The 13,778-nt window shown below is 38.5% G+C and overlaps 1 protein-coding gene across 7 annotated transcripts in view; it reads right to left on the reverse strand.

The window, feature by feature from the left end:
- Nucleotides 1-13,778, reverse strand: part of APH1B (aph-1 homolog B, gamma-secretase subunit) — an 84,843-nt gene that overhangs the window by 34,115 nt on the left and 36,950 nt on the right. For 5 of the 7 annotated variants that reach the window (XR_007153413.1, XR_007153411.1, XR_007153412.1 and 2 more), the window contains exon 6: nucleotides 11,851-12,045. Coding sequence is in view for 4 of the 7 variants with exons in the window: in XM_047864630.1 (XP_047720586.1) it covers nucleotides 11,878-12,045 (168 nt within the window). In the remaining 3 variants the exon portion in view is untranslated. Of the gene's footprint in view, nucleotides 1-8,489; nucleotides 12,046-13,778 lie in introns of those variants that run through there. The other 2 variants (XM_047864631.1, XM_047864628.1) reach the window with 1 other exon arrangement.

Raw genomic sequence — 13,778 nt, forward strand, 5'->3', positions numbered from 1 at the left:
AGACCAGGTGCCAATCTTTTGGTTATACGACAAGAGGACAACAGAACTCTTTTTCTGGATTGGTTCCATCAATGTTCCTGAAGTTAGGGAGTACCTTGCCAGTAAGTGACAGCCAGGCTTTTTTTTTTTTTTAATGTTTATTTTTTTTTGTAATCTCTACACCCAATGTGGGGCTTGAACTCACCACCCCAAGATCAAGAACTGCATGCTGTTCCTACTGAGCCAGACAGGATCTCTAGTAAGTGACTGCCTTTTTTTTTTTTTTTTTTTTTTTTTTTTTTAGTGACTGCCTTTTAAAGTTCTTATGATACTGGACAATGTCCCTACTCACCCAGAACTCCATGAGCTCAACACAGAAGGCATCAAAGTGGTTTACTTACCCACAAACACAATTATCTCTAATTCAGTCTCTAGATCAGGGGGTCATTAAGACCTTTAGGGTTCATTATACATAATACTCTATGGAAAGGATTGTCAACACTATGGAAAAGAACCCTGAAAGGGAAAACATTATGAAAGTCTGGAAGGATCACATCATCGAAGATTCAATCATTGTTATAGAAAAAGCCATGAAAGCATCAAGCCAGGAACAATAAATTCCTGCTGGAGAAAGCTGTGCTCAGATGTTAAACATGACTTCAAAGGATTTACAACAGGGCCAGTCCTAGAGATTATATATAGCAAAAAAAAGGTGGAGGGTGAGAGTTTCAAGGATCTTAGAGAAATTCAAGAGCTAATAGACACCACACCAGAAAAATGAACAGAAGACAACTTGATGGAAATGAATGCTTTGGAAATAGTGCCAGATGATGAGGAAGGAGACAAAGAAGGAGTCACAGAAGCCAGAGAACAAGTGGATGTTAGACAATCTAGCAGAAGGGTTCTGATTATTCAAGACTGCTTGTGACTTCTACAACATGGACCCTTCCACGATACAGGCACTGAAACAAACGGTGGAAAAACAATTGATACTGGATAGAAACATTTTTAGAGAAATGAAAATACAAAAAGTCAGAAATTGCGATGTATTTCCATAAAGTTACACTGAGTGTGCCTGCCTCTCCTGCCTCCCCTTTGACCTCTTCCACTTCTGCCAGCCCTGAGATAGCAAGACCGATCCTGTGAAGATGACGAGGATGAAGACCTTTACGGTGATTCACTTCCACTTAATAATCAATCATGCTGTACAGCCAACAAACTTACGTGTTATGTATATATGTGAGTGTCTTCATATGAAAATCTAACAACTGTACAATAATTGTGTGAGACATTTTGTGTCACCATTACCATCATCACCTAAGTGTTCATCATATAGAACACTGCATGTGTAACCTGTATGGGAGTGGAGAGCCTATCCTCACATAGGCATAAGGTGAGTGATATTTAACATAAAGTTAATAATGTGTTAGTTTTCTGTTTTATAATTTTGCTTTCAGGAATTACAGTATGCTTCTTATAATTAGAGAAACTGCATATCAGCCTATCATCACAAGCGTTTTTTTTTTAGCAACAATATTTCCAATACTGTATTATGAATGACTGTAATACTGTAAGCCATAATAATCTTATAACAATTAATTCATCAGAGTGTAGGCTAGGCTACCATGAAGCAATCTTATTGATTACATAAAAATATGGTTACCATAAAGCAATCATATTGCTGCTTCTCAATGCATGAGTTCTTATACCTGTAAATAAATATGAATTTCTTTTTCACATTATCTTTTCATTTTTGATGTCTAGTGTTAGTAATACATATAACATTTACAGTGTTTTGTATCATTTAAGGCAATATTGATGTAGGTACTGACAATTCATCTTGTAAACAGATGACGTAAACTTACAATGTTAATACGGTACAGTACTATAAATGTATTTTCTCTTATAATTTTTTTCAATTTTATTTTTTTATTTTTTAAAATTTACATCCAAATTAGTTAGCATATAGTGCAACAATGATTTCAGAAATAGATTCCTTAATTCCCCTTACCCATTTAGCCCATCCTCCCTCCCACACCCTTCCAGTAACCCTCAGTTTGTTCTCCATATTTATGAGTCTCTTCTGTTTTGTCCCCCTCCCTGTTTTTATATTATTTTTGTTTCCCTTTCCTTATGTTCATCTATTTTGTCTCTTAAAGTCCTCATATGAGTGAAGGCATATGATTTTTGCCTTTCTCTAATTTCACTTAGCCTAATACCCTCCAGTTCCATCCATGCAGTTGCAAATGGCAAGATTTCATTCGTTCTGATTGTCGAGTAATACTCCCTTGTATATATATATACCACATCTTCTTTATCCATTCATCCATCGATGGACATTTGGGCTCTTTCCATACTTTGGCTATTGTCTATAGTATTGCTATAAACATGGGGGTGCATGTGTCCCTTCAAAACAGCACACCTGTAACCTGTGGATAAATGCCTGGTAGTGCAATTGCTGGGTTGTAGGGTAGTTCTGTTTTTAGTTTTTTGAGGAACCTCCATACAGTTTTCCAGAGTGGCTGCACCAGCTTGCATTCCCATTCTCTTATAATTTTTGAATAACATTTTCTTTTCTGTAGCTTACTTTAAGAAAACAGTATGTAATACATATAACACACACAATGTGATAATTGGCTATTTATGTCATCAGTAAGGCTTCCAGTCAACAGTAAGGCTAGTGGTAGTTGAGTTTTTAGGGAGTCAAAAGTCATGCACAGATTTTTCAACTGCATGCAGGGGGCAGGGGAGTCAACACCACTACCCCCCCACATTTTTCAAGGATCAACTGTAGTCTAATTTTTTTCTAGTTCTTCTATAGTTTTACTTCTTGCATTTGAATTTTTAATGTTTAGATTTTGTTTTACAGTAAAAGTGAAAGACCTGGCTGTACATTTTCCCCCCCGAATATAATCAAATTATTAAATAGCCCAATTATTGAATAGCCGATTCTTCCCCTGTTAATTTAAAATGCTGATTTTATTATATACTAGATTTTCATATACACATTGGCCTGCTCCTGAATCTTCTACTGTAGATTTGTGGTATATTTTGGTAACTAGTATGATAAACACAGAAATACTATAAATATGCTTTATTCTTTGAATAGACTAGGTAAATTAAGAAACAGGATACAAGATTATTTATCACATAAAAAAGCTTCATGGTGGGGCACCTGGGTGGCTTGGTTGGTTAAGCGTCCGACTTCAGCTCAGGTCATGATCTCACGGTCCGTGAGTTCGAGCCCCGCGTCGGGCTCTGTGCTGACAGCTCAGAGCCTGGAGCCTGTTTCAGATTCTGTGTCTCCCTCTCTCTCTGCCCCTCGCCTGTTCATTCTCTGTCTCTCTCTGTCTCAAAAATAAATAAATGTTAAAAAAAAAAAAAAAAAAAAAAAAATTAAAAAAAAAAAAGCTTCATGGTGTGTTAAATAGGCATTCAACATGGAGAATATCCTTTTCATTATGACATTTTGTTCAGTTATTATAGAACAGAAAGTTTTGAGTATAATATTGGTTCCATATTAACTGCCTATAAGCACATGGTCAATAAAACGTATACATTTTTGTACTTCTTTTTTTCCTCTATGTTTGCTTTGGTTTATTTACTGAATGTAATTTTGTATGTGTTGACTCTAACAACAACAATTTTGGGTTTGTAATTTGAATGTTTTATTACATTTTTATAATAATTCATTTTTGTTGTATTTTACAAAAGTATTGATCTGCAATGAATTAGAAGGTTTTTTTTAAATGGCCCTTCACTACAGTTTGAGAAGCAAACTAGTTCCAGAGAGCCAACCAATTTCAATTTCCAACTGTTTGCTGCTTGTATAGAGAAACATGATTGATTTTTCTATGTTGGTCTTATATCCTATGACCCTACTAAGTTCACTAATTAGTTGTAATCACCTTTCTGTAGCTTCCTTAGGATTTTCTACACTAGTAATTCATATTATCTGAAAAAAGAAAATTTCATTTCTTCCTGTTTGATCGATGACTTATTTCCTTTTGTCTTTTTGTACCTCCAGTACAATGTTGAATCAAAGTGGTGAATGTGGACATTCTTGCCTTGTTTTCAATCTTAGTGGAGACAGCATTCAGTACTTTACCATTAGGCATGGCCTTAGACACAGGTTTTACATAGATGTCTTCTTTTCAGGTCAGAGAAATCCCTTTCTATTCCTAGTTTGCTGAGAGTTGTTTAATTTAAAAAAATGGAATTTAGATTTTGTCAAAAGCTTTTTTGGATCTGTTGATATGATCATGTTTGTTTGTTTTAGTCTGTTAACATGGTGAACTGAATGGTATTTATATGTTAAACTAATTTTTTATTATTGGGATAAACTCCATTTGGTCACATGCATTTTATCTTTTATATATTACTGGATTCAATTTGCCAAAAGACTGTTGAAGATTTTTACATGTTTATACATGATACTGATCTGTAGCTTTTATTTTTGTTTTCCTTTATAATATCTTTGTCTGGTCTTGTTATCATTGGTAATGCTCATAGAATGAACTGGACAGTGTGCCATCCTTCTATTTTGTAGAACAGTTTGTATAGAATCAGTATTGTTTCCTTCTCCTTTTTTCTTTCTGTGTGGTAGAATTCTCCAATGAAGCCTTCTAGGAATTGCCCTCATGAAAACTACAAATTCAATTTCTTTCAACGTTTTTTTTTTTTTTTTTTTTTTTGGGACAGAGAGAGACAGAGCATGAACGGGGGAGGGGCAGAGAGAGGGAGACACAGAATCGGAAATAGGCTCCAGGCTCCGAGCCATCAGCCCAGAGCCTGACGCGGGGCTCGAACTCACGGACCGCGAGATGGTGACCTGGCTGAAGTCGGACGCTTAACTGACTGCGCCACCCAGGCACCCTACAAATTCAATTTCTTTAATAGAGACAGGGGAATTCTGGTTAGCTCCAATAAGTAAAAAGTTTGGAAGTTGTCGCTCCCATCCTTACAACAAGAAAACACTAAACCAATTAACAATCAATAATGCTTTGCACTTCTGAGAGAACTGAGTCTCAGGACACGCCACCACCCTGAAATCTTGAAAGACAGGGGAATCTGCAGAGTCACAACTGAGATTTGCTTACCTAGGGCAGAAGCCACCAGAGTCATAAACAGATAGGGACACTTACAGGCTAATTTTAACAAACTGCTGCAGTCTGAGTGTGTAGTAGCCTAACAGTGAGAAATCCCTAAGACTAGCACACAGTCTTAAGAGGCTCACATTTTTCTAGGTTTTACCTCTAGGAACATGACCACAATCTCATGGTCCATCCCCTATGGCTCAGGCAGGGAAAGGGTAAGAGCAAATATTGTAAATTATGCCCAGTGTTATCCATAACAAAGACTTACTCTCCACAGAAAAAGACCTTATAAGAGCCTTATCCTACCTGGGGGAAGGCATTCCTCCCACTCTAGCCCTCTTTGGCTTTCCTGTCTTAACCAGGGGGGTAAAAAGTTAAAAGATGCTTAGTTTAAGGATGCAGGCCCACTACAAAATTGAAATTTAATCTTAAGATTATAGGACACCTTCTTTCTCTTAAGTGTTTTACTGTCACATCAATAGGTTTCCAACATAATAACAGTGGATTATAGCTGAAAGAGCTGTAAGACTTAGACTTTCTTTGACAAGGAGCATATAGAGAAGCCCAAAGTCAAGAGGGGAGACCAAAACAGGACACTAGAGGAATCTGAAGCCTCTGGTACTTAGAGCTGCAACAAACATTTAATACAATCCAACTTCTGCTCAGATTAAAATTTACACTAAAAGCCTATTTCAGTTCCTGTTACTCAATATATGGTGTGCAGGTTTAATAAATAATTATCATAGTCTGAAGAATTATTCAGATTTTCAATTTCTTCTTCGGTGAGTTGTTAAAGCTATTTGTCCATTTAATCTAAGTTTTTAATTTATTGGCATTAAGTTGTTTATAATATTCTATTTTTATTTAATAAACGTAGGATCTGTAGTGATAGTCATAATTTGTACCCTCTTTTTTTCCCTTACCAATCTGGCCAGGGCTTTATCAATTGTAGTTATTTTCTCAAAGAGCTAGATTTTTGTTTTGTTGAAATTCTCCAGGGGCACCTGGGTGGCTCAGTCGGTTAAGCGTCCGACTTCAGCCAGGTCACGATCTCGCGGTCCGTGAGTTCGAGCCCCACGTCGGGCTCTGTGCTGACAGCTCAGAGCCTGGAGCCTGCTTCCGATTCTGTGTCTCCCTCTCCCTGACCCTCCCCCGTTCATGCTTTGTCTCTCGCTGTCTCAAAAATAAATAAACGTTAAAAAAAATTTTTTTTTAAATTCTCCATTGTTTTTCTGCTTTGTATGTGATTTTTGCTATTCTTTTCATTATTTCCTTTCTTCTGCTTATTTTGTAAACTTCAGTTTGCTCTTTTTCTAGTTTCTTAAGAAAAAGCTTGAAGTCATCTATTTTAAGCATTCTGACTTACCCAATATAAGCATTTAATACTAAAAATTTCACTCTACTCTTTCCTCAGGTACTTTGCTTTGGCAACTATCCTCCCCATCTCCTGCATCAATCAATTTTCCCTTTCCACTAAATAATTCCCATCTTCATACAAACATGTTGTTATAATGATAAATTATGGGGGTCGGGGGGGGAAGAAAGACACCCTCTGTTGCCCCCTCATACTCCTCAGGCTATCATCCCATCCCCCTACTACAATTATAATGGTTGTCTGTACCCAATATGCTGTGTCTACGTCCTTATCCCCCAATATTTAAAACCACTCCATTTAGGTGTTCATCCATACAATGAAATTCCATCTCTTCATATGCAATGATCAATTCTCACTTCTCATCTTACTCATTATGCAACAGTATGTGACATACTTTCCCCTCTCAGGCCACCTCCCGGTTTTCCTCCCTCCTTCAGGGCACAATTCCACTTCCCCTTTCCAACCTCTCAGCTGGGAGTTTCCCAGGGTTCAGTCCTCAGTCACACCTTCTCCTCTGGATCTACATCCATTACCTAGGTGCCTTTCATCTACCACTAAAATTGCAAGTATCATGCACTCAAGCTATTCTGTTATTATTTCATAATTGGTAGTACATTTTTAGTTGCCTTAAAGTAATACTTATGTGTTTTAATCTGTGCGGTGAGATTATATGTTCCCAGAGAACAAAGATCTCCACCATCTTGTTCTTTTCCATCTTTTTAAAGTATCTAATACAGTGTTCTGTGCATGCTAGGCCCTGATTAAACACTACAAACTCCATCTCTGATTTTGCTCAAGCACTGAAAAAGAATGGTTTACTACAAAATCAAAGAAAGATTTATAGTGACCCACACTCATGCAACATGTACCTTGTATTATTGAGTCTTAAAGCCAGGACCTGCTCAGGGCTCATAATTACAGTCGCCTTAGAATGTGTCAAGTCCCCAATTCTTTTACTAAGACTAAATCCAAAAGCCAGTTAAGTAGCTCCTTCTATTCAACATTTTCAATGAGATGAAGATAAAATATGTACTTCTTTCCATTGGAGGTTTCTCATGTGTTGAGGATGGTCACAGAGAAATCCTTGTTCCAACTAAATATCAAACAATTAAACTAGAGCCACAGTTTCAGTGGGAAGGGGCCAAAAAATTGTACACAAATCTGGGCTGTTACCTACAGAATGTACATCTCTTCCACTGGCTTACAAGTTACAACCAAAAGGCTCTTGGTCTCTGAGGTTATTTCACAGAATAACACAGTCAACATAAACCTGAGCAGTCTCATTTCAAACCAGAGTGAACAGGTATCACATGGTTTGCGTTTCAGGCCATAACAATTCTCTTCACAGCCTGTCTGATGGTGAAAGCCAAGCTCAACCCCTCAGCTGCCCTGCCTCCACATCAAGGAGAGAAAAAAACATAAGGACTCTATAGGCTGCTCAGGGTCACTGGGCAGAAAGTAAACTATACTCTCTTGGCAACCAATTCCCATCTTTAGCCACTATTACATGCTATTTTATAAATTCATTGTTTTACAATTACTTAGAAAGATGGATGCCTGGGTGGCTTAGTCAGTTGAGTGTCCAACTTAGGCTCAGGTCATGATCTCACAGTTTGGTGAGTTCAAGCCCCACATCGGGTTCCATGCTGACAGTGCAGAGCCTACTTGGGATTCTCTCTCTCTCCTTCTCTCTCTGTCCCTCCCCTGCTCATGCTCTCCCTCTCTCTCTCTCAAAATAAACTTTTTAAAAAAAATTACTTAGAGGAGATTTTTCAAGGTGATTCTAGGATCTTCAAGAATAATCTTCCACTTGGTTTAGAACACCTCAAAGAACTTCTCTGCACCAAACTGTTTCTGAACACACAGAAATGAAATAGGCCTTAGGAATTTTAAGGTAACAAAGATTTCTCTTTAAAAAGTCTCAGAGCTGACCAGTCATAAACAACAGAAAATACAGCCAAGTTTTATAAGAGACAAAAACTGTAACAACACATACTGAAGGATACACTACCCCAAAAAGAGGAAACATGGGAAATGAATAGTGCCAAACAATATTTTTATTGTTCACTGAAAAATACAGGTCTGCAAAGAGTCTATTCCATTGTGTACTGAACGCAAGGCCTGACATTACAAGGATACATGACATAACGGCGTAACTTATATAAAATGATACATATTGCATACTTAACATAAAATGATACATACAGTACCCCACCTCTCTAAACACTAGAATTTAATAGAAGTAAAGCCTTGTATTAAATGAGAACTGTAAACACTGCAATCATAAACAAAATGCTCTAAGCAAAGCACTTTAAAATTGGTTTGTTGTGATACCTACTTGGTCCACCCAGAGTTAGGAATAGCAGGGCCTAAGAAACAGTTAGCTAACGAAAGCTAGCACCTTCAAGGAGCTCTTCCTGGGGATCAGGCTGCCGCTGCCCAAGACAGGCCGCCACCCTGGCCTCCCTGGAGCCCTCAGGCCCATAATGACAGCTAATCCCTGTCTTGGCGCTAGTATGAGGTGACTGGGAAGTGGGAGGAGTAGCAGGTAAGAGGAAGCTTCTGTCAACAGCTGCTTATACTGCACCAACTCTATGGATAAGAACACCTAATATTTTTGATGTGAATCTACCACTCTCAGCAAACACCGAAGTGTGATTTAAAATAAAAAATTAACATTGAGAACAAAAACCATTTTCTAGACAATCTGCCATTATCATCATTTCTTCCTTTCAGCCATGTTTTCATTAGATGCTCTAAAAGAAACTGCTACTTACTATATGACCAGCCAGGTTGGCCAGGATTGAAGTAACAAAACTTCTGCAGTTACAACTACTGACTTAAATGAATACAAAATAAATACAAATTTATTAGAGAGCAACAAAACCAATCTCTATTAATCACATGGCAAAATATTCAAGCACTGCAACAATATTCATATTCCAAGGTCAACTTTAACTCTATAACCCACATTTCCTTCCAAACTGAGAAAGCTTTGTGCAGAGGAAAACATAAAATATCAATACCACCTCCTCTACAAATACTATCAGGGCTCAGAAGGCTCACCATAGATAACAAATGTTAAAAAAAAAAAAAAAGGCACCTCGATATATACACAGCAACAGAAGAATACTATCCTCTCCTCTCCTTCTGGGTGTCCTTGGCATCAGGCAAATCAGGGCTATTTATGACAACAGTGCCTAAGCTGACTATGGCAATGCTCACATTTTAAGAGAAATCAGGATTACAAAGTTCTTTTATTCATAGGGAGTCAAAAATAATTTCCTCAGACAAGAGTCTTAGCATCAAAGAAAATTTTACTCTGGCCTGAGAAATTTTTATAAATAAGATTGTACCATATCCCAGCTTCTTTACTTAATATTAAACTATTAAAGCACAGAGGATATCCTCAGAGGGCAGGAATGTGTACGACTAATATTCTCGGATTTTTCAATACTTTACAGATCAAATGTTTTATCAGACTATCCATTTAAGAGATGTGTAAGTCAATACTAATAACCAACTATGTATTTTTCTTATTCTGTTCATCAAAGAACACCACATTCCTATAGGAATAAAGGGCAGTTCAGTGGGTATCCTGTTTCCCATAACTCTGCACAGTAAATTTCACTGCTCAGTCTCTATGCCTTTGACTCTTCCTGTGGCTCTTTTCATCTAAGGAAAACTTTGTATAAAGGGGGAAAACTGCAAACTCCAGTGGAAGCGTCGGAATTAGTGTCGTGAAGTGAACTTTAGGGTAATAACTGTAATTGCTATGGGACTGTTTACAGCCTTGCTAGAAATCCTATTTCTCTTGAATCCCCAGATTGAGACATTCTCGTAATTTAAACATGGGCGGAGATTTCACCGATAAAGATCTAGTTCATGTGAAAGGTCTGGCCCCTGGAATGATGTGTGGCTAGCCCAAAACACTGGCCACATTTCCACTTTAGACATGTTCGTTATTCTTTCCCATCACAGTACTGTTCAATTCTTCCATCTGTCATGGCACTGACTGGTGAGCTCTCTCTCACTGCTGCTCCCATTTCTTTTGGGTGTTCTACTGCACATATGGGATCCACTGAGCTTATCACTTTAATGTGTAGGGAATTTTCATTTCACACCATCCACTCTCTAAAAGCCATTAACTGGGAGCAATTTCTAGTTAGTAAAGGCACAATTCACTGGCATTTCCTCTTTATAAAGGAAATCAAAAGGGCTGCTCAGAAGCTGAACACCTTGGGTATTCCTATAAAGGGAGTGTTGTATCTGCTACTAAAACCCAGAGATATTTGCCAGCTCTAAAGATTATACAGATTCTGTAAAAGCATCGATTTGGCAGTTTAAGACATATTTCTAATTCTGCACTACATCACTTGGTGAGGAGGAGGAAGTACTGGTTAGTATCACAGGAGCAAATTTAAAGTGTCAACATCATTCTACTGGCTTGTTTTCTTCATGCTTTTGAACTTTCACCAGCTCTAGTGAAGCGTGTCCCAGGGCACATCACTCAGCAACCTGCAGAACTGCTCAGAGATAGAACAATGGACTTCACCCCAACTAGCCCAGCTGGTTGCTAGCACTCAGCTGGTAACCACTGCCTCGGGGCACAGCTCACGAAAAGCCTTAAACCCAGGAAAGATTTACGGAAGTTGCACAAAAATTCTTGGTTTATAATACCTTCCCAGAAATCAGAAAATAATTGATTTTTAGGTAAAGAAACTGAATCTACACTCACGAACAAAGTAATGCCTCAAAAAGCAGAATCCAGAATATAAAACTACAGGAAAAATGCAGCTTGTTAATCACTAGCTTACTTTGGCTAAATTATCATAGTAAGTCAGTGCAATTTACTATTGCATTTAGAAGCACAACCTACCATGTTCTCATAAATTTAGGGTATAATAAAGAACAGGAAAAGTTCAGAGGGGTGAGAGCCCTTTAGCGTTTTGTGACTTCATAACTTAAAAAGACAAAGGCTAAGCAGGATCTGACAGTCAGAGATTTACCTGCTCAGCACAAGCTGAGTTGAGAGACGGCTAAACATCGGACTTTTATTCATTTATGGTGTTCTCAGAAAGTTCCTATCTGGACACTGATGATTATCAACCTGGCTGCACATCAGAGTCACCTGGGAAAAGCTTTTAAAAATGACCAAATGCCCAGACCAATTATATGTGGAGGGTGAAGCCCAGATATCAATAGTCTTTACGCTTCCCCAAGGGATTCGATTCTAACGTGCAGCCAGGATGTGTACATCCACTGCTGTATCCTTCCAGAGAGCTGTTGCATGAAGTCATATTTTATTTATCTAGAGGGTTTTGTTTTTTCTAAATCCCACCAGGAAAAGGAATTTTTAGAAAAAGGCACAGTTGTGCTTCCTCTAAAGATGCAGCTTACTGTTTGGCAGGTGCTGGTTGTCAGAGGTTATCTGGAACGCTGATTGAAAAGGAGGAAGTCCTTGTCTTGGCAGAGGAGGCACAGTTTCAGGCTTCGGCAGCTGCCGCCAGCAACAAAGAATGCCCAAATGCCCATGAGTACCACAATTATATATGTTGACACCAAATTTATTCCATAATGAGGACTTATGAAGGTCTGCAAAAGGAAAATAAAGCAGTTTGGGTAATAACAGCAAGCTGATTAAACATGTAGAGTAACCAAAGATAAAGGAAAATCTAGGATACTTTCAACAGCTGGGGTGTGTTTCAACAGACATATGATGTTATGTCATGTATTGCGGAGTTCCACAAAGACGAACAGAACTAACCTAGTCAACAGACGCTAACCCATAGGTGTGCGCTTTGCAATATTCAAATGCCAAACCTAGAGGGTAATTAGAAGTCAGCATCTAATGGAATACCCAAGAGAAGATACATGTTATATAATCTGGGCCCAGTTTATAATAATTTCTGTGTTAGCTGGCTCTTAATATTTGCAAGAAAGTAGGACACGTCCAAGTTACTTTAGTATGAACCTTTAGTATTTAAGGGAACAAGAGGGCACAGCATTTCTTTTTCAGCTGCATAATTGCTGAGCCTTCCAAAAGTTTATTTAAAAAACAATGATGAAAAGCCAAGAGGTACTCTGTTACACAACAGTGAAGACCAAAGTATCTACCTACTGGAGCTTATATGCTAGGAAGAGAGACAAGTAATGAAAGAACAAATAAATGAATTAAATAATTACACACTGTGATGAATGCTAGACAGAATAATTCTAATTGTGATGGTGCCAGGATAAGTAAGAATAAGGTGGTCTATTGAGGTTGCTCAGGGGAGGTCCTGAGTAAGTGGCACGTAAAGTGAGACACATAGTTGGGAGGAGAGCGCCAGCCTCATGTAGACTGAGGGAGGGAATGACAGTAAAGCGAAGAGTTTGGGGCAGCTGAGAACCTGAGAGAGGGCTATGAATGATGTGTAGGGATGGAGAGGCAGCACAAGAGATGAGGCATCAGAGAGGAAGGCAGGGACCAGCTACGTAGCATATGGGTAAGGAGTGTAAATTTTATCCTCAGTGCAACAGAGGGTCACAGAACAGGCTTACATGGAGGGGCTGAACGACTTGGCTTAGGTGTTTAAAACTGCAGAGAATGGATTAAAGGAGGCAATTGTGAAAGCAGGGAGACTCATTGGGAAGATTCTGCACTGACTGATGAAATCAGGGTGGTGGCAGTAGAGATGGAGAGAGTGGGCAGTATGAACTGACAGGACTTGCTGATGGATGCAATGTGAGGGAAAGGGGGAGGCCAAAATGACTTCCAGGTTTCTGGCTCTTGGTAAATAATGGTGCTATTTAAGGAGATGACAAAGACTTGAGGAAGACCAGGCTCGAAATGATGGGTAAGAATCAAGTCCAATAAGGACACGCTAAGAGTGAAATGCCTGTGAGATTTCAAAGGACGGAATGTCAGGTAAACATTAGGTATATGAGCATGGGGCTCAGAGGAGAGGCCTAGGCTAGAAAGAGGAATACCAAAGCACAGTCCATAAGCATAAAGTTTAAAAATTTAAAAAATTTTAACTTATTTTTATTTTATTATTATTTTTTAGAGTTCTCTCAAAAAGAGAGAGAGAATGTGTGTGTGTGTGTGTGTGTGTGTGTGTGTGTGTGTGTGTGAGAGAGAGAGAGAGAGAGAGAGAGAGAGAGAGAGAGAGAATCTTAAGCAGGACCCATACCCAGTGCAGAGCATAATATGGGGCTCAATTCCATGACCCTGGGATCATAACCTGAGCTGAAATCAAGAGTCAGATACTCAACTGACTGAGCCATCCAGGAACCCCCATAGATGGTATTTAAAGCCATGTCTCTACCCAGGGAGCTACTGTAGA

This window comes from Prionailurus viverrinus, chromosome B3 (assembly GCF_022837055.1).
Source record: "Prionailurus viverrinus isolate Anna chromosome B3, UM_Priviv_1.0, whole genome shotgun sequence".
In the NCBI taxonomy this organism is placed as follows: domain Eukaryota; kingdom Metazoa; phylum Chordata; class Mammalia; order Carnivora; family Felidae; genus Prionailurus; species Prionailurus viverrinus.